Source organism: Haliotis cracherodii, unplaced genomic scaffold (genome assembly GCF_022045235.1).
Source record: "Haliotis cracherodii isolate W230 unplaced genomic scaffold, xgHalCrac1.p SCAF_12, whole genome shotgun sequence".
Classification (NCBI taxonomy): domain Eukaryota; kingdom Metazoa; phylum Mollusca; class Gastropoda; order Lepetellida; family Haliotidae; genus Haliotis; species Haliotis cracherodii.
In genome coordinates, this window is record NW_027266267.1 from 32,660,202 (window position 1) to 32,680,711 (window position 20,510).

Genomic DNA, 20,510 nt, shown 5'->3' on the forward strand with positions numbered 1-20,510 from the left:
CTGAGAGTAGCGATTTGAGGGGCAGTGGGGAGGTCTTTGAGAAGATTGTTACGTAAATATGTCAGTCTTACTAAGAATGTTTGCCTTCTTCAACTGATATGATGATCATATGTACCTGATTATCTCTGAAGCATTGCTCTGTAGGAGGCAACATGGATCCATGCGAGAGTCGACACTACTGTGACCCTTGAAAAATATCTTAATACCCTTATCACTTGAACATTTTTCTAAATATTTGAACTTGTCAATAAACATAAATGATTAATGTTTCAGAATAAGGATGTTTGTTAGGAAGACAAATTGTAATCAGAAACCTGGAAATTGGTTGTTAAACTTTGTGTGAGCATTGAAGCTATTTTACTGGTGAGTTACCCTGTTCCAGCAGAGTTGTGTAAATAGAAGTTACAAAACCTGTTTCATATTCATAAGAAATGTCTGCTAAAACTAGTGTCCATTGAATGATGCTGACTATATCATAAGCATGTGTTTAGGAATCACTAACTAATGGTTATCACATAAGTTATAAGTTACTTGGCAAAATCTGCTGAAAAAACACACAACACAAATGAGTAAACTGCTTCTGTTTTTGTGGTGAACGGAGGATTTAATCAGCTTGGTAACTTTTCCATTATCAACGATGCAATCTCCTATCCAGAATTCTCTTGCCAGCCATGTTTATTTTGATGTAATCGTTGTTAGTTTGATTATGTCAGAGCTTGTCTGCCAGCTCTGATACATCACAGTCCTACTTTCTCCATTTGCTTTGAAGTAACAGCTTGAAGGTGAGCTTTCTCAGATGCAAGGGGGTAATTAAACTTCATCAGATGGCTTAATTGTTTATATGTATCAAAATGAGTATTGTGATTGTTTCTCATTGAGGTTGATTTCAAGCAGGGATCACTGACAAGAGTTAATGAATGTACCTCTAAAATGTGTCCCCAATTTAGGATGAGGTTGAAATTTCCATATACACAATGATTGATCAAATCAGATGGAGACATGACTTCTGTGGCATACATACATTGCAGAACCATAACAGGACCTCAGTGTTCGAAGACTAATCATCTGACTGCTATCACTGCCCTAAGTAAACAGTGTTGAGTGTAGTTATTACCCAATGAGGGGATGGAAGTGGATGGTTACATGTATCAAAGGAAAGATCAAGCCTATGTTATCTAGCACATAAATTGACTTCTGTTGAGGCTGCAGATGAGCTCGTCCAGGAGGCTATCACTAATGTGATAAGAGGTAATACAAGCCTACCTGGTGTATAGTGTCCAGCTTGGGTTTGTTTGTGGTTACGTGGTACAAACTACAGTAAATGGAATTGTGTAACCTACTTCAAGGAGGAGGAAGCTCAAGTGTGGGAAAGGGCTCCAGCTTACTTTGATTTGATTAGAGGAGGGTGATGTCACTGGATTATGGAAGCATTTTCAGAAATCCTTCAGATCCCCTAAGATAGAATTTGGAGAAGGTGATGTTAAACTTGTATGCTAATGTCAATGTCGCAGTCAATTTGTAGAGTGACTGAAACTCTCATTCAGTTTACGAACTGCTTAATTCGTGAAGATGCAATAGAAATTGCCTAGAAATGTCCTTGATGTATTGGACAGATGAACAAATTCTACTTGTAAGTAAAACATGATCGCAGAGCCATTCAGTACTTTTTACAAAATCCTACTAAATGGCAACACACCAACCTGTACAATGTGGATACCTAAAGTTAGACTTAGCCAGTAAAATATCTGCTAAAAGAATATGTGCTATCCCAACTTCCCAAATGTCTTCATGTGCAGGACAACTGGGTGGTAAATATGGTAAATGTAAATATGTTCCCATGTTTTTTTCAGGTGAACATTTGACTTGCCTTTGCATGTGTTTGTGACTGGGGCAGGACATGCTTACCTTTTACAAACACCTGGTATCATCATTATTTGATAGCATTTCCTTAACACGTGCATATGATATGGACTCCTCTTGGCAGACATTTCTTATGATTGTGGAATAGGTTTTGTTGTTATGTTTACATGCAAGAATTGCCCATGTTGGTATTATTGCAATCTAGCCTGTTTTTTCTCAATCAAACACTGTGACAAATACGAAAGAGCCAAAGTAGGAGACTGAGGAAATGAATGTTTTTGACAAGATTTGATGGATTCTGAGTATTGGTAATGTGTTGTAGTATGTATTAAAGGCCCCATTATACTTAGCTGTACGCCATGTATTAAAGACCAGGTGATGCACACCAGTGAAAGATAACAGTAATATGTGCAGTAGGATTGATGAGGTGACAGCTGCAGGTGATTACTGCAGTCTGACATCACCACATACCCTGGTCTTCTCTCTCAGGAATGCCTGACTTGTCTAGACATCCATGTCTCTTGTCTGCTGCTCCTATCATTCTCATTTCTCAGAATTGCATGTATCTGTCTGTGTGTTGGAAAGTATACTTCTCTGCACACTATTAGCTACATTGGTGGAATGTCTTCAGTGTCAATTTATAAGTAGTCATATTATTTATTTACCTAGTTCTTTTGCTTGAGCTTTGACACTTCCATAAAGCCCTTGAAAAGTAAAATGGCGAGTGATTTCTTATGGAGAATGTTCTACAGACATTGTCAAGTTGAGGGATAAAAAATCATAGTTAATATGTTGGCTGTAAAAGCTCAATTGATTTTCTTCACTTGGGATAATTATAGCTACAACTGCACACTTGCTAGTGCTTTATACATAAGAGCAGTACTTCGGTATTAACTCATGTTCATTTACTGTTATCACAGACATAAATTGGTGTAAAATAGGGAAATCTAGTGTCTGAACAAGGTTTACGGGACTTCATGTCTATAGAAATACTTGTATTTCCAGTACTTCCTGCATCTGTTTGACATTTTCAGAAGCATCTTTTTCAGGTTGCACATTACATTTCTATTATAAGAGAGCTAGCTAAGTTCAATTTCTGTATCTGCAGGAAGGCATGGTCATATGTCTTTGAGACATAAAAAGTCCAAAGCTTGCTATGTAGTATCCTGGGACTTCACTAACTAGCTGGCTTGTTTCCGAACAGACATGTTTCCCAGATTTATGGTTGTTTTTAATCGTCTCTTTTCAGTAATGATAAGTTACCACCTGAGTCATGACATCAGCTGCACCCTGACTAGATACAGGCGAGGCCTGTTTAGGGTGCTGCCGATTGCCATCATCTTTCCATCCCCTGTACCATAACAAAATCAAAGCTGTTCCTTGCACACGGAATAAGTTTGTTTTTTTGGTTGTCGTTTTACACCGCACTCAGCAATAATCAGCTATATAACGGCGGTCTGTAAATAACAGAGTCTGGACCAGACAATCCAGTGTTTGACATCATGAGCATCAATCTATGCAGTTGGGATATGATGACATGCATCAACCAAGTCAGTGAGCCTGACCACCAGATCCCATTAGTTGCCTCTTATAACAAAAATAGTCGCTCTTGCTGCAAGCATGGGTTGCTGACAATCTATTCTCTACCATGGTCTTCACGGGATACAGAAGTTTCAAATAATACAAAATAATTCCATTTCCATAATCATAAGAAAATCTCTCTAGAAGCACAGTCCATTGTACAATTCCAACTCACAAGCATGAATCACTATCAAATAAATCAGTGAAGATCCGGGCTAGAAATGGTCTTCAGCAACCCATGTTCACAAGCATGAATCACTATCAAATAAACCCGTGAAGATCCGGACTAGAAATGGTCTTCAGCAACCCATGTTCACAAGCATGAATCACTATAAAATAAACCCGTGAAGATCCGGGCTAGAAATGGTCTTCAGCAACCGACGTTTGACGTAAAAGGCAACTAACGGGATCAAGTGAGGTTGACTTGGTTGATGCAGATCATCGATCCCAATTGTGTGGATCGATGCTCATGATATCAATCACTGGATTGTCTGGTACAGACTCGATTATTTACAGACTGCCGTAATATAGCTGGAATATTGCTGAGTGCGGCGTAAAACAACAAACCAACCAACCACTATCAAATAGGTGTTTGCATAAAGATGAACATATCCCACCCCATGGCACCCATCATAAACACATGCAAAGGCCAGTCACTGTAATTTCAAACTTGTAAATATCAAATTGAGCAGATGGTATCCATGCAATAAGATATCCTTAATGTAGCCTCTTTGTCGTTAGACTATAAACTATTTAGTATTTCCAGATGAATCTCCTTCTTAATGAAAGATGTTTGCTTCAGAAGTTAATTGGACAAAAAGAAAGATTCAGTTACCACATTGATTATAATTAGTTGGACCTTTTTAACTTCACAAATCACAGTATTCAGAAAGCGATGTGTTGACACAGGTTGTGTGAATGTAGTTATGAAAGTGGTTCTTCAGCAGCACTTGGCAACGTGCAAAAGTATTTAAACCTGGCTTATTGAATCTAGCCACCAAGAATATCTAAACCTGAGATGACAGTTGACCAATACCAGTATACCCATACCGTAATGGAACTAATTTTATTGTTAAACTTATCAAAAGGTTTCCATTTTTCATTGCACATGATTGGTTGGTTGGTTTGTTGTTTAACGCCGCACTCAGCAATATTCCAGCTATATGACGGCGGTGTGTAAATAATCGAGACTGGGCCAGACAATCCAGTGAATGCTATCATGAGCATCGATCCACGCAATTGGGATCGATGACATGTATCAACCAAGTCAGCGAGCCTGACCACCCGATCCCGTTAGTCGCCTTTTACGACAAGCATAGTCACCTCTTACACCAAGCATGGGTTGCTGAAGTCCTATTCTACCCCGGAATCTTCACGGGTCTCATTGCACATGAAATCATTTTAGTAATGTAAAGTCGTGCAAAATAAGGACATATGCTGTGTCTCCATACAGTGTTTAGATATCTTTGGTGTTCAGTGTAATTCTGAAAAACACCCTTCAGGTCAAATTTGAAAAGTGTTATGCACTGCAAGGGATCTGCTAGTTTAACTTCAACACATGCAAGCACATATGCATGGAATTTAACCATTAAAATTGTGTATGCACTTGACAAAACACCACTAATAAATATGCTTTTGTTTTCATTTGCTGCTATACATCATATTAGGATATTACTTATTTACCAATGTCTCACTTGCAAAGGAAACTAGTACCGATACAGCCCTGTAGGATTCCCAGTAAGAATGTAGGTTCCCAGCAACCCATGCTTGTCAAAAGAGGCCACTAGATGGATCAGGTGATCACACTATTGCTCATTGCATGCTATCTCATCAGCGTGGATTGAAGCTTATGATGACAATCACTGGGTTGTCTGGTCCAGAGTCAATTTTTTACAGACCACTGTCATTTTGCTAGAACATTGCTAAGTATGGTGTTAAACATTAAACAAACAAACAAAGAAAGTGCCAAAAGATGGATGAACATTAAGCATTTACATGTTGAACGCTACACAGCATAAGAAACTTGTACACAATAAGTAAAGTCACATATGCATAACGTGGAAATGATGGAGTACCCAACATCATCATCACCATCATCATCATCATCATCATCATCATCATCATCATCATCATCACAGATTAGCTTCTGTTATGGTGTGTTGACAGTTACAAAGTAAGCAGGGTCACACTATTTCAGACTTTTTTCCACTGCTGAATCTTTGCCAAAAAGTTGCCCGAGCAGGAAGGCTGGATGTACTGAGGAAATCTCATTTAGGGTGTATTTATGACGGGTAAAAAAAGTATTGTTTGTGTGGTCTAGGTGGCCCACCTTGGTTGAGGCTCAACCCTCAAGTCACAATTCCAACAATGTTCATCTAATTCCAATATTTCACCAGTGTGCTCCTTGAGGCACTGGCTGTAGCAGATTACTCTAGCAGATTGAAGGACATACAACTGAACACCAAATAGCTTGTCAACAAACAAGAAGAGGCATGTCAGGTTTTGGTTGACTTATATGGGTAAAAAATAATGGTCCATTTTTTAGAATGCATTTTAAATGAAGTCTTTATGATGATCTATGGGAAATGACTACAAAGGGTAAGAGGGCAGTTTTATATGTCAGAGTTTAGCATAATGGCAGGAAAATATTTCTTTCAGGATCAGAACTCTTATCTTTCTGACAGTTTGTTATCTGTAAACCTATTTGCTCTTTTAATTACATTTCCAACACCAATTTCAACAAATATTTCCCATCTCTGCTGCTTATGTCACCCCAATATTGGCCAATTTGTCTTCACCACCTTTCAGGGGTCAAGTTACAGGAATGTGTCTTCGCTAGTAATTACATTTCAGGGAGAAAATTTCAACAAATTTCTCTGTCACCTTGTAAGACAAATCATGGACAGCTGTCAAAGGCTATATGGTTTGGTGAGGTTTATTGAAAGTTCATTAAGGTTAGGTTACAAGGGGCCTCTCACTGGAGGTCTGGGGGAAACACTGATGACCCTTTTTACCCATGTTCTGTTCAGGCCATGTGTGTATATGACTTATGATACAGGTTTAGGATTTTGCTATCTTGCATGGGGATGATTACAATATCAACAGAACATAATTCATTTTCACTTGGACGAATAACTGTATCAATAGAACATATATCAGTAGAAAATGTATCAGTATATAATATATCTATCAGTAGAACATATATTGGTATCAATAGAACATATATCAGTATCAATAGAACATATATCAGCATCAATAGAACATAATCATTATCAGTAGAACATATATCAGTATCAATATAACATGTATAGTGGACTGTGGCCATGATGAATGTGTGGATCACAGCCCTCTAAAGCAAAAATGGTTGAACTCTTAATGGAGTTATATTAAGATAAAGTGTTTCAAACTATACTTGATGCATTGTTTGCAGTCATTCTTTCCATGAATTGTGGGATAACTGAAGGGTACAAACTGGTGATAGGAAATTATGGCAGAAATAGTCCACTGATGTCATTCAATAACAAACTGGTGATAGAAAATTATAGCAGAAATAGTCCACTGATGTCATTCGATAACAAACTGGTGATAGAAAATTATAGCAGAAATAGTCCACTGAAGTCATGTGATAACAAACTGGTGATAGGAAATTATGACAGAAATAGTCCACTGATGTCATTTGATAACAAACTGGTGATAGGAAATTATGGCAGAAATAGTCCACTGATGTCATTTGATAACAAACTGGTGATAGGAAATTATGGCAGAAATAGTCCACTGATGTCATTCGATAACAAACTGGCATTTGAAAGATGTCGCCTCAAGCAACGCAACACGAATAAATTGAGCATGGGATTAAAACTTCTACATCAACGTAACATGAGTAAATGCAGCATGAGATTGAAACTATTTCAATGTTTTTCTTTATTTAGTTTAACACAGAAAAATGTTTCCACATATCTAAAACAAATATATAACTTTCTCCTTGAAATAAGAATTGTAGAATCCCTTAGAGTACAAGCTGAACTTTTCTTTATCTTTCTTTTGCTTCAAGAGGTAATAATGAGAGACTAAATTGGATATGTTAGGTTTCAACAAGAAGTTCTTTATATGTCTGCCAGAAGGTTGTCAGATCATTATTCTGATTCTTAGCTGCAAGTCATAGAACTTAGAACTCCGAATCATTGTGAGAACATTTATCTTTGGGACATACTTGAAGACAGTGATTATAACAGTCAATTACCCTGGTACCGTGACAAAACACTAGTTAGAGATCCAGAAATAAGTCCTCATGAATCCATGGTGGAGTTATAAGTGGCGTTGTGCTCACAGGCTAGTTAACATCAAAACATGTGTACATGTTGCGGCCATCGGAGTTTGGTGTGAGCACACCGAGAATTCCACTCCACACACTTCCTGTGACACTTGAAGTATTTTTATTGGCCTCTTCAACACGCTGTTCAATGTGATGTACAGACTGGGACAAAGGTGAATGTTCAAGATTATGCTTCCAAGTCTACGCTTTTAAGTATTGTTTCATACATTTTTACATTTTTTGCAAAAGGACACTTGCGAACATACATAGATTTTTCAGAATAATTTCAATGAGGATCAGATTCCACAAATATCTTGACAGCTTAACCCATTTGTGAGAGAAAAGAATTTCATTGCACAATACAATGTTATTTCCACTCTCAGGAGAGAATGAGATGAACAACTGTGTACTGGCAATATTTGGACATCACCATTGAAGTGTGTTACTGTGGTATTTAATGAAACATGTTTTGTTTTGTGAAGAACATGTAAGGAAAACAGCTTTGTTCCTGAAATATTTATCACAATAAACTCAGACACCAAATAAAACCATTTGCCCTTAGTGAAATTAACCACTGTTCTTGGAATAGCGTGCTTAATGATGTGATTTTGACCAACTAAATTTCATTGTACATGGATGGAACAGATGTCCTGAAGAAACTAGTAGATTTCAGAATTAATAGCCTGAATCTAATGATTTATATTAATGTTTTTAGCTTGCAAAGTCAAAAAGAACTTGATGTAAGTCACGTTTTAAAGTGGTTATTCTGAAAAATACAAACGCATCTAGTGTCTTCATATTGCTTTTGTTTTCATAAGCAATGTGTAGATGTCCTGGAGAAGTCTGTACATATTTGATTTTTTGTCAAGAGGCAAGAACATATAAAATCCATCATGTGTTTAAAAACATTCTGATTACAGACGTTGCAAATAAATTATAAAGGAGCTGTTCTCTCAGAAGACAGCTTGTTTCATTCATTTGATGTCTTCTTGGAAATATATTCTTGAAGATACTCATTGCATTCAGACCATTGTCTTCTTCCAAATGTATGGATAAATGTTTGCCCAAAACATCTGTTTTCCAAGGCCCAACCAGAATGTTCTGAAAGCTGGTATCATTGTTTTCACAAGAACAATAGATCCCAGAATGTTCTCTGTTTATGCAGGTTGCATGTGAGGTAGGGATGAAATGGTGTCTTGGTAGGAAGTCTACAGCTTCCTTTAGGAAGCGCCAATAGTGACTGACCATGCAGAACACTAAACTTAGGGGAGAGTTTGTAAAGGTATAGTTTTAAAAGTTCAATGAGGGTTAATTATTCCTTCTTTCACATGTGTTTACAGCAACAGGTATACATGCTGTGCTTATGGGGTCGAATCAACATTACCCATCTTGTATTTCAAGCAGCTCCTGACAAAGTTGCCAGATTGTTTATTCTCAACTTGTGCGGTCACATGTTGGCGAACATCCAAACCATATCATGCCTGTTTTTTTTGACAGGACTAAAGATCTACACCCACATTAAAAAGTCTGCCTTGTGCACAGGAAATCAAACTCGTTACTGAGATATGAGGTGTCAGGAGTTGTTCTTCCTTTGATCTGGCTATTGATGACAATTGTATTGAATGCTGCAGAATGATAAAAGTTCCTTCACTCCAATCTTTTCCCTCAAAGATCTATATTTCCAAAGAAAATTTGTTATCAAAAGATTTTTGTATTTGTAGGTTGACAACTTCTCTTGTGAAAATAAACAACAAACATTTGATTTGCCACTGAACTCAGTTTTGTGAAAGACTAAAGGAACCTTGAAAAAATACAAAATCCAACACTACAGGTATTCGTCAGATGGAGAACCCGAGCCCCCAAAAGTAACCAGAATAGACTTGAAGTTTTATTTTCATTTGCAACTAAGGTCCCACGAGGTGCAGTTGTTGTTTTTCCCTATCAGTACCACTGCAGAGTCACTTTAAAGTCACAACAGGTATTGTTAGGACTGCAAAAACACTCGACCCACCACAAAGAGTTTGCACTCACAAGTAAGCTCTGCTCCGCTATCTGTTTGCCATCAGTGTGTGGCAGTTGTCAGAGGCATTGGGGAAGGCATCAGTTTGTGAGGCATTATTTTCTTTCATTGTAGTTTTTGAGGCCAATTGAGGTAGACCAATGTTTAAAATATGTTGGTTCTGTTCCAACTCCTGATGGTACTTCTGAAGCTTGACCTTTGCAGGTTGTGGATGAGAAATCTCAAGAAGGAAAAGAAGCTGACAATTATTTTCAAGTCCAACATATCATTAGCATTATGTGTGTAAAAGACCATATTAGTGAACTCAATAGGACAATCTGCCAATCAATGACTGGTGTTGGTCAAAACATCCCCCATTCTTCATGATGTTTTGACAGAGGAGCCTCAGCCAAAAAATCAAAGCACAAACTGTTGTGATGTTTGGAGGGGCCCCCCAGGGCAGATGGTGATAGAGATTCTTTTGCCAGTGGAATACCCATCTTGTGAACCATAACTTGGCCAAAGAACTGCCAATAACCCTTAGCTCATTGGAAAGCCATCATTCAACTGTGGCAAAGTCTGTTATGGCCTTTGTTGTCAGACCTGATGGTGGTTGTGTTTCTGATCAGAAGTTGCTGAACCGTTCCCTGTACTTGGGATACTTATCTCGGCCCCAGTGTTGTTTGTGGTTTATTATGAGACCTCTGTGGTTTCTGCTGCATCACCTCAGTGATGGCATGATGGACAATGTTGTTCTTAAGTTTGATCATAATTTTGATGATACCTCATGATCATTATTATTTTGATGATGATGATAATGATGATTCTTCTTCATGATCATTATTCTATGATGATGATGATGATAAAAGAGAACAAAACTAATCTGTTTCACAGCACTGTAGTTGTGTGTAGTAACTCCAATGTCTTGCCTGAGGAAACCATGCTCATGTTTATGAAAAAGAAAGATACTGGCAGCACATATCATGTAGTATATGGACGGACCATTTGAACATGTACAAGGAATCTATTGAAACTCAAAACCTGCCCTTTAACATTGAAGAGATTTCATAAATCTCTGTATCGATGAGGAGATTATGTTTGGACCATTTGACCTGTAGTCATACTGTTGTTATCTGGTCCTATCATCACACTGTTAATTATTTGCCAAGTCTGACACTGCAAGCTTAGTATTCACAGCCTCGCCCAACCAGGTTATAAATCAACCTGTCCCCTAAGGATCAATTGTCAGGGTGGTACTGCTGGTCACCACATGTTGTTCAGGGTTCAGGAATACCAGTTCTGCATCATTTGCATACTAGGGGCTCATTTGGCCCCTACAACAGAGTCGCTCACATCATTGGAGCAGTTTGAATCATTGAAAAGATTAGGGCCATATTTCTGTCCACCACATGTTTTCAAAGAGTTCTGGCTCATTTAAAATATGATAGATCTGGCTGACCTCTTGCAGAAAGCATCTGGGATTTGAGGATTATTTAGTGAATTATTGGGCTATTAGTCATGTATATCTGTCTTTGAAGAAGCCAAGCTTGAAGGATCTTAGTGCTATTTAACAGTACTTAAATTTGATGATTGGAGGAATGACAGGTCATTGTCTACACCATTAATGTTGAGTCCTTTTCTGGAAAAAATATTGTCCCAGACTTTTTGTTGTTAAATGGTTTCAATTTTGACATTTCTAATGGCAATCTTTCATTATGCTACTCTCTGCCAATTCATAATTGGTCTAGACTGAACTCAAAGCATTTTGACAACATACCTATCCAATGTCACAAAATTAAGAAATACAGTATTTCTCTTGCTTGCCTGTGACAGTTGTTATTTGTCAAAGATGGAACACTCTGATTTGAACATAAGAACATGAGGACGAAAGATAAGATAAGATAATATTTATTGCAGAAAACCCTTCATTACGGAACATTATGATACATACATACACACACACACACACACACACACACACACACACACACACACACACACACACTACTGTATGTTCTTGTAGCTTGGGAGACATGCATCACTTCGGGCTTTCCTCCCACATTAAGCTGACACGCCGCGATATAACTGGAATACTGTTAAAAGCGGGGTTAAACCCAACTCACTCACTCTTGTAGCTTGGTGCCATGTACTACCATATGTTCTTGGAGAGAGTGGTGCCATGTACTACCGTATGTTCTTGGAAAGAGTGGTGCCATGTGTACTACCGTATGTTCTTGGAGAGAGTGGTGCCATGTACTACCGTATGTTCTTGGAAAGAGTGGTGCCATGTGTACTACCTTATGTTCTTGGAGAGAGTGGTGCCATGTACTACCGTATGTTCTTGGAGAGAGTGGTGCCATGTACTACCGTATGTTCTTGGAGAGAGAGGTGCCATGTGTACTACCGTATGTTCTTGGAGAGAGAGGTGCACTCTTGTCTCTTCAAGTTGTGGCATTCAACAGCAAATCATGTGCAGACTTCATGTGCAATCTTAATCTTTGTCTCAGGTTCTAGGTCAGCTTTCTGTCAAATAATGTGAAATAGAGAGCCAATTAGGAAGCATTAATATTTAATGGGTAATTTTACAACTTTGAAATTTGCTCATAAAATCCCATACAAGTAGGGTCCTAGTAGGGTCTCAGAGCCAATTGATGTAATTTGGGGCATATCTGCCCCTGTGAGTTTTAACTCAAGACTTCTTTGAAGCTAAAATCAGATTTTGCAATTCACTGGAAACTATTTCACACTCCATTGCAGGGGATAAAGAGCTTGAAATAAATTTTGGGGACAAAGGGCTTGCCTCATTCAGTGAACTTCAACCAAACTAGAGACCCTAGAGCTTAACTTTCCTTTAGTTCTCATGTGATATTTTGTTATGCATGGAGCAAATTCAGAAACTTTCACTATTGAGGATGACTCTATATTACATCCCACTTATCACATTTTCATGGACATTGAATGCTTGGTTTCTTCTTATCAATAACACTTTTGCAAAAGCAAAGTGAAGGAAAACAAAGGCAGTAATATGCACATTTAAAATGTTCAAGAGTGAATGATTGTCCTTTGTCTGTCCTTTGAATTTTGGCACATAATTCTTTTCACAAGACTACCATCATCTAATTTTCTTTCATGTTGCATTTTGTTTGTGTAACCTATCCCGGCATTCTGTGCCTGTATGGGGACAACATATTTTGACCCTTTCAAGAGTCATCATATTTCAATGACATTTTATTCTCAGCTTGAAAAACCCAACTTTCTTTGCTTCTTAACATCACCCTTGGCTCTGTGGGGGTCAAACTTGAACTAAGGGCCTTCACATTTGAGTCAGCTTTATCTCCATAAAACTGGGCACTTGGAAAACGAATTGACTTGTACCCCTAGCAGACCAGGTTTAGGCAGCTGTGTGTGACAGCTGACTTCTGTCATCTGAAGTGCCCTGTGCTGTACACATAGAACTGTGGATGAGTCTCCAAGACATGTGCTTGACATAAAAGGAAAGATTTTAAGTTTCTTCATTGATTTACCACAATTCTGCAAATGCACTTACCAAGGGGTGTGAAGGACGTGAATTGTGGGAGCTGTTGGTTCTTTCATTTGAGATGGTCACACCTGTTCAGCTAATGATCATGACATGATAGAAGAGATGTTAAAATGCCCACCCACTCTGCAGAGACATCAGCTTATCCCACAGTGTTAGCAGCCATCAGAGCGACATCATATCTTGTTGACACAAAATTGAGATAGCAATTTCCTAAATATGTTTTTTTTCCAAATAGCATTAACAAACCTTTGCCCATTTAATCTAAGCACTGCCACTAAAGACAGTGCTAGCTGCAATTCCTGCCAGCATGGTCAGTACAGCGATGGGTGTTTCAATTGTGAAAACCAACTTTTATGAATGTATTGGATCACTGGGGGAACATTCAAGTATAACTATGGATTAGGTTACCGGAAGGCATGAATCTTCTATAATGTGCCAAATATGTGAAAATGAAATGGGTAACATTAAATAAAAGTGACAAAATCTCATTCCATCACTATAAGAAATTGCTGCTAAAGGCAGAGTCCATTGTACGATTCGGACTATATCATAAGCATGTGTTTATGAATCACTATCAAATGGTGATGATACCAGGTGTTCGTGGCACCCATCACAAACACATGCAAAGGCACGTCAACTACCTACCCCAAAACAACACAGGAACACATGGCACAAGCCAATAATAACCTATTTTATCCTTGAAAAGATATACGTGTTGTCAAGTGGTACTACATAGGGTACAGAATATATTGACCAATGATGACAATGCTATTCAGTCCACCCTAAATGTTGCATCTCCTGTGCTCATGGAAACTTTCGAGTTGAACTTAAGTTCAAGATGTTCCTAAGATTCAAGAGTTCTTTGATAAACAGACACTGGTTTCTAGGACCACTGCTCCTGTTCAGTGAACACAACTTGAATAACATTGATACTCTTTTGTAGAGGAGGTACATGTGTTCTACCATTATCTTTTATTTTCAACATTGACTGGTTTTTACACAGAAATGGTTACATCATTGAAATCAGCTTAGCCTTTATGCTAATGTTGCTTCTGTTGTGTACATAATGCTGTCCTTCTTTAACTTAAGCTTAATGCAGGGAGCAGAACTATCAAAGACTTCAATTCCATTAATTCCTCACATAAAATTTCAGCTTGATTACATGAATGGTAATTATCACATTGAGCTGGGTGTACAATGGAGCTTTCCTCTCAAGTTTGTTTATATGAAAAAGCCCCATGCTGAAAGATAGCATCTTCAACGGATAAATGTCTGCCTGATTAATTTGATTGAAATTTGGTTAGGTGGCTTCAGTCATTAATGATGTCTTCAAGGAGAACCATGTGGAATAGTTATACATGCAGTGATAAGATTTGTCCTTTTCCTTTGTTCATGATGCAGGGACTTTTAAGAATACAAAGGCCTCTGTTCAAACATTTAATTTAATTCACGATGTAGCTTCATCCTTTGGTGATTTGAGTCAATACTGACCAACTTAGAATTTGGTTCACTGGTTCATAAGTTGAAAGCACATCTATTTCCAACAAATACTAATAATTCAAAATGGCTGCCTTTGACTTTTGGTGTGTGGTGAGAATGTCCTCAGGACATCTGCCCATGTCAAGATGGTTTGTGCTTGGGTGACCTCACACTTGTATAAACACAGACCTGGGCAAGGGGAGGACATGTGGAAAGCCCCCTCCATGATACAACATAAATTACCCCTAAAGTGAAGGTGGTGTTTTCTTTCAACACAATCTCTACTGAGGTACTGTCTTCCTTGAAACAGTCATGGCTCATATTGTTACTTGGACCACGAAGATTGCAACCTCCATGTTGTGAAAGTATTATCATGGTTACTTCAGATAACGTTTGTTTTTTCTCTAGAAACATGAAATGTGGATAGGTTCTTTTACTGATTCCATATAGTTTTATTTAATGCTCTAAACAATGAATGTTTAAGATATTAAGAAAGTAATATGTGTTCAAATCTTAAAGGATTACAGATTCTTTTAATTAGATAACACAGAATCAGTTACAAGTCTTATTACAAGATTAGGACATTTTCATATACCTAGGTGAATATAAACATATAAGAATAATGAATTTAATCATTGTTTGATGTAGAAAACAACACAGTGTGGTAATCATTAGTTTCCTGTGTAGAATGAGAGTTTTTTTTACCAATCTTATGATTGACTGATGTACTTTGAAACATGTCCAAACAGTCCCACTAACACATTAAGCCTGCAGCGATCTGTCTAAACTGATAGCTGCCTGACAAACATGCCTGTTTATGCTGCATTTTATTCTGATGCAACGGGAAAAATCAGATTGTGTTTCAGTTGTGATGGGAATGCTAATTTGTGGACCAACATGATATGGCACGGGTAGCTTCTCCAGCAGAGATTTCAGTTCATGTCTCCAGTATTGATAAGTAATTTTATCAAAAACCAATCCATAAACTTTGTGTCCCAATCTGAAAAATATGCAAATGAGATTACCTACCAGAAACTTCTTTTAACGAATCTACACATACATGTCATGCCAACTTGCATAATATTCCACAAAAGTGTGAGTGCTTATGTCAACCACCATGGCTGCCAGTCATTTGGCTCGGTATATTAAATGGGTCACTTCACTCATGCTTCATATTTCTAAAGTTACTTTAGTGAATGAAAATACATCTTACACTTTGAAAAGTTTAAGTATGACGTTAAAGGAAAACGAGATAATTATCTTTGTGAGTTTCGTAAATATCACATTTTAGGAAGAAAAAGTATTATTATTCCTGCCATTGGCATGCACTATACAATATTTATTCTTATACATGTATATGTTATTTTTTTATACGAATACATACTCGGCAAATGTGTATTTTGAATCACCTTGTCAATAAGGACTCACATTCTGGAGAATAACATTTCGATGACATTTTGTGTCGTAGAACAATGTAGTGTTGTTACAACATCTGATCCAGTACATACCTAAATATTAACTTTAGGAACAGTTATGTGATAATAATACAAAGAATTTGGGGGTCAGTCATCAACCAGCTGGTTATTTTGCTATTCTAAAGTGATGGAGTGTTGTATGCCTTTGTGAGCAAAGCTTTCTTCATGCCAATTTCACCCATCTCCACTCATCTGAAATCAATTGCTAACTACATGAAATTGCCTGTGATTTGATTTCTCTACTTAATAAAATTTGTGTCTCTTTAGGTATGAGGAAGATCATTGAACTTTTCCATCCTTGCTTTCCCCATATTTTCCACCCTCGCTGAATTTGTTGATTGGGATCCGAAGATGTAAATTTAATGTAACTAATCAAAAGGGCTTTCATTCTGGCAAGATAGATTGTTTCTTATGATGAATTGCAAATCAGTAAAAAGTGAATTTGCTTTTCCTCTAACTAAGGGAGGTATTCTAGCATCATATCCGTCGGTTAGGAATTATGTTAAGGAAGACTATGGAGGTCGTCAGCTCCATGCTGATTAATGGCAGTGTGATTGTAAACCCAATGGCTTGTGGAGTGAATGTCCCAATGAGGAATGACAGAAGAAATAGATACATTGTTGTAAAGTTTCAGGTTTCAAACTAATTTCATTATGTTCACTGGCTGTGCCTTGGAACAAAGTTTGCAGCTAAATCTCATTTTAATAGGATCCATATCACTCCTGTGTCGCTGACAACCATATGATTAATCACATGCTGTCTGACCAAGAGTTTGAAACTTTGTGTATACACCCTGCTGTTTTTGAATTACCCAATCCAGAAGCTGTCCATTCAGCCTTAGACATTAGTTTCATAGACTAGTCCTAGGATGATACAAAAACAGTTGACTAATAATCTCTATTTATTATGCCCAAGCAGTATTTCTCAAATAATAATCCACACAAAGCAGTTATACTAAACCCTGCATATTTGTTTTCTTTGTTTTGTACCCAGTAATATTCCTGATATATGATGGCAGTCTGTAAATATGAGTCTGGACCAGACAATCCAGTGATTGACATTATGAGCATCAATCGATGCAGTTGGGATACAATGACATGCATTAATCATGTCAGCGAGCCTGGTCACCTGATCCCATCAGTCGCCTCTTATGACAAGCAAAGTCGTCATTTATGGCAAGCATGGGTTGCTGAAGGCCTATTCTATCCCGGATCTTCACGGGTGTAAAATGTATTGGTGTAGCATTCATGCAACTTTGGTGGCAATGTTTTCTGGGGTACAAAAAAACCGGGGAAAGTGTAGCGTAGCTATCATCAAGTCTGAGACTGCTAAGAAGGCCAGGCCAACAGACTGCTCTATCAAGTAGCAGCTACATTAACACTTCCTTGGAGAGAAACACAATTGTGTGGCAATTGATTTATATGGAGAAATTCCTGGAAAGGTAACATGAATATTTCAACTGTTAATGTGCTTTTCAGCACTGTAGGTAAAAAATGTATTATATGTAGATAAGGGTTCATTAGCTTGTTGTTATATTCACAGAAATGTCTTAATAACGTTTGTTGTTTGTTTGTTTATTTATTGACGCCACACTCAGCAATATACCAGCTATTTGATGGCAGTCAGTAAATAATCAAATCTGAACCAGACAATCCAGTGATTGACATGATCATCAAATACTCAATAAAACCTGACTATCTGATTAAAACCCATGTTTATCTCCTAACTTGGAAGTGTTCATGTTGCATGTTACCTATTTCTAGTAGTAATCGGTTTATTATTTCTAGAAATGTTTAACTATTTTCAACTCTGCTGTTTCAGGTGACCCAAGTAACCCTAGGATAGTGGAACATCCCGACGATGACTATGTTGCCAAGAACGAACCAGCAACACTTAACTGCAAGGCTGAGGGTAATCCACCCCCCAAAATTACATGGTATAGAAATGGAAGACGGGTAGTTACCTCCCCTGAAAATCCCTCTTCCCATCGAATGTTGTTGAATAATGGACAGCTCTTCTTCCTTCGTGTGATTCACAACAAGAATTACAAGCCAGATGTTGGAGTGTACTACTGCAATGCAACAAATATTCATGGAAGTGCTATCAGCAGAAATGCAACACTGGAAATAGCAGGTAAGCAAATAGAGAAGGCCAACCCAATCATCTGTCGAAACAGATTCCATTGGACACAGCAGGAAAGATAGCAGTACAAAAATTTCAAATTAGGTATCATTCGCCTCTCATACACATGCATACATTCAGGGGACAAAATGCTCTTTGCATGTTCATAAGTTTCACAGTCGGTAATTTGATGCCTATTTTATAATATGATGGTCCACAAAATACTTTAGATTGTTGAAAGTCAAGAGTTAATAACTCTTACAACAGCATCATAAATTAACATTTTGTGTAGCTTATTCAACAATATTTGCATTGTAATTTATGCATGCATTCTTAACACCATCAGTATATGTACTCTTGCACTATATTATTGTTAGTCTTAGTTTGTTGTGTAATCAGATGAACACACATGGTGAATACATCTAAATATTCTTGGCTCTGCAAAGTGTCAGCCAAACTAAAAGCTAATGTTAAGATGAGATACACTACAGGCATTCATTGCACACTCCTTTTTCAAACAAATTGTTTGACAGTGGTGATGTAGTTTTAAGTGTTGCAGTTACAATTTTAAATGGAGATGTGAAACGTTTAGGTGAATCTGTTATCCTACTGCTTGTATGTGCCAGCCTATACAAAAAATTGCAGAAAAAGTATTATGCATCAGGTTAAAAATGACTAATGTAATAAACACTGCTAACTGTATTACCATTAATAACATTGTACCGGTTTACAGACAGAAGGTATAAGTAAGATGTGTTTCATGTTGTTGCTGCAGCATCCCGGAGGTTAAAACAAGAGATGAAATTTCTGTATCAGTAAAAGTGTTTTCTTCATTAATGCACTTGTATATAGTTCACTCCACCCTCCAGATCTAAAGAAGCTGTTTGCCAAACAACCCTTGAACAGAATACATACACATTACTGTTGTTGCTGCCATATATCTAACCAGAAGAACATTGTAATTGTGTGTGTTGGTTATAACAAACACCTGTCGCCATTTCCTGCCTATCACATGGTAAATATGGCTGAAAAGTTGGAGTTCACATTGCTCATCTAACAAATGTGTGCTGTGACGGCATCATGGTGGAGGCAGCAGACAGCCGCGCCAGTGGAAATGGCACCGGGGTGATCACTGCCCATGTAATGATTTGCAACAGGGGAAAATAAACTTGATAATGCATTGTAAGGACTTGTAAGGAACAAGGTCAACTCCTGCAAATGTTACACTCACAGAATGTACCTCCATAATGAAACCCAGATAGTTCCAAGACAAAAAGGCTGTTGTTTATTTATCTTTGACAAGCTGATAATGAAATCCACCAATTTGACGTTATGATGGACAAGTAATAGCATTATGGTGTAACTTGTACAAAATATATGTGAAATGGGTTCAATAGAAACTGTTATCCATGATGAGGAGGCCTGTGTTGAGCTTAGACATGGTTGTTGAGTCACAGACCATATAGTGGCATATGACCACAACTATCACACCAGTTTACCACATGGACACATTCAGGGCTTATTGCTATTCAAAATGTCTGTTTCCTGGATATAAGTGTAGACATGAAATGTTCTAAATAGTTGAACTGTTAGACTTGTACAAGGCAGGGAGGAGTCAGGCTACACATATGCTGTCCATTTACTTTACTTTCCAGAACCAGGCATGTTTGGGGGTAACTTGATATCAGATTGTTTTGTATGACATCTTTGCCTTCCTGTAGTTGAATAAATTACTTGCATTTGGAGCATGTTGAGGAAAGACTGATATGCAAACTGTTTAAACTAACAGATCTTGGATGTTAATTTGGTTCTTTGGGCAAGTGATTTACTTAAGACAAGTACAATGTTACTGCAATACTGTTGGATGTATATGGCAGGGGTTCATTTAGTTATATAAAGGATGTATATGGCAGGGGTTCATTTAGTTATATAAAATATGCACAAATGCTACGTATTATTGAAATATGCAACCTAATACTTATGTCAACACACATAATCAAGTGCATGTAAAAAAGAATTATGTTGGTGTCAGCCTAAGCCTTACTTGTCCACACAACATCAGTCTTGGAACATCTCAAGTTTTGTTTCCAAGACCACATCACAATTCTCTGTATTATGTGTAATTTGTCATGCTTTCGGGGG

At 37.6% G+C, this 20,510-nt stretch overlaps 1 protein-coding gene across 8 annotated transcripts in view; it reads left to right on the plus strand.

Annotated features, from left to right (window-relative positions):
- The window catches only part of LOC139458355 (roundabout homolog 2-like), a 471,546-nt gene that overhangs the window by 421,127 nt on the left and 29,909 nt on the right, over positions 1-20,510 (plus strand). For all 8 annotated transcript variants that reach the window (XM_071239757.1, XM_071239758.1, XM_071239764.1 and 5 more), the window contains one exon: positions 18,069-18,380. In XM_071239757.1, coding sequence (XP_071095858.1) covers positions 18,069-18,380 — 312 coding nt within the window. The remainder of the gene's footprint in view (positions 1-18,068; positions 18,381-20,510) is intronic.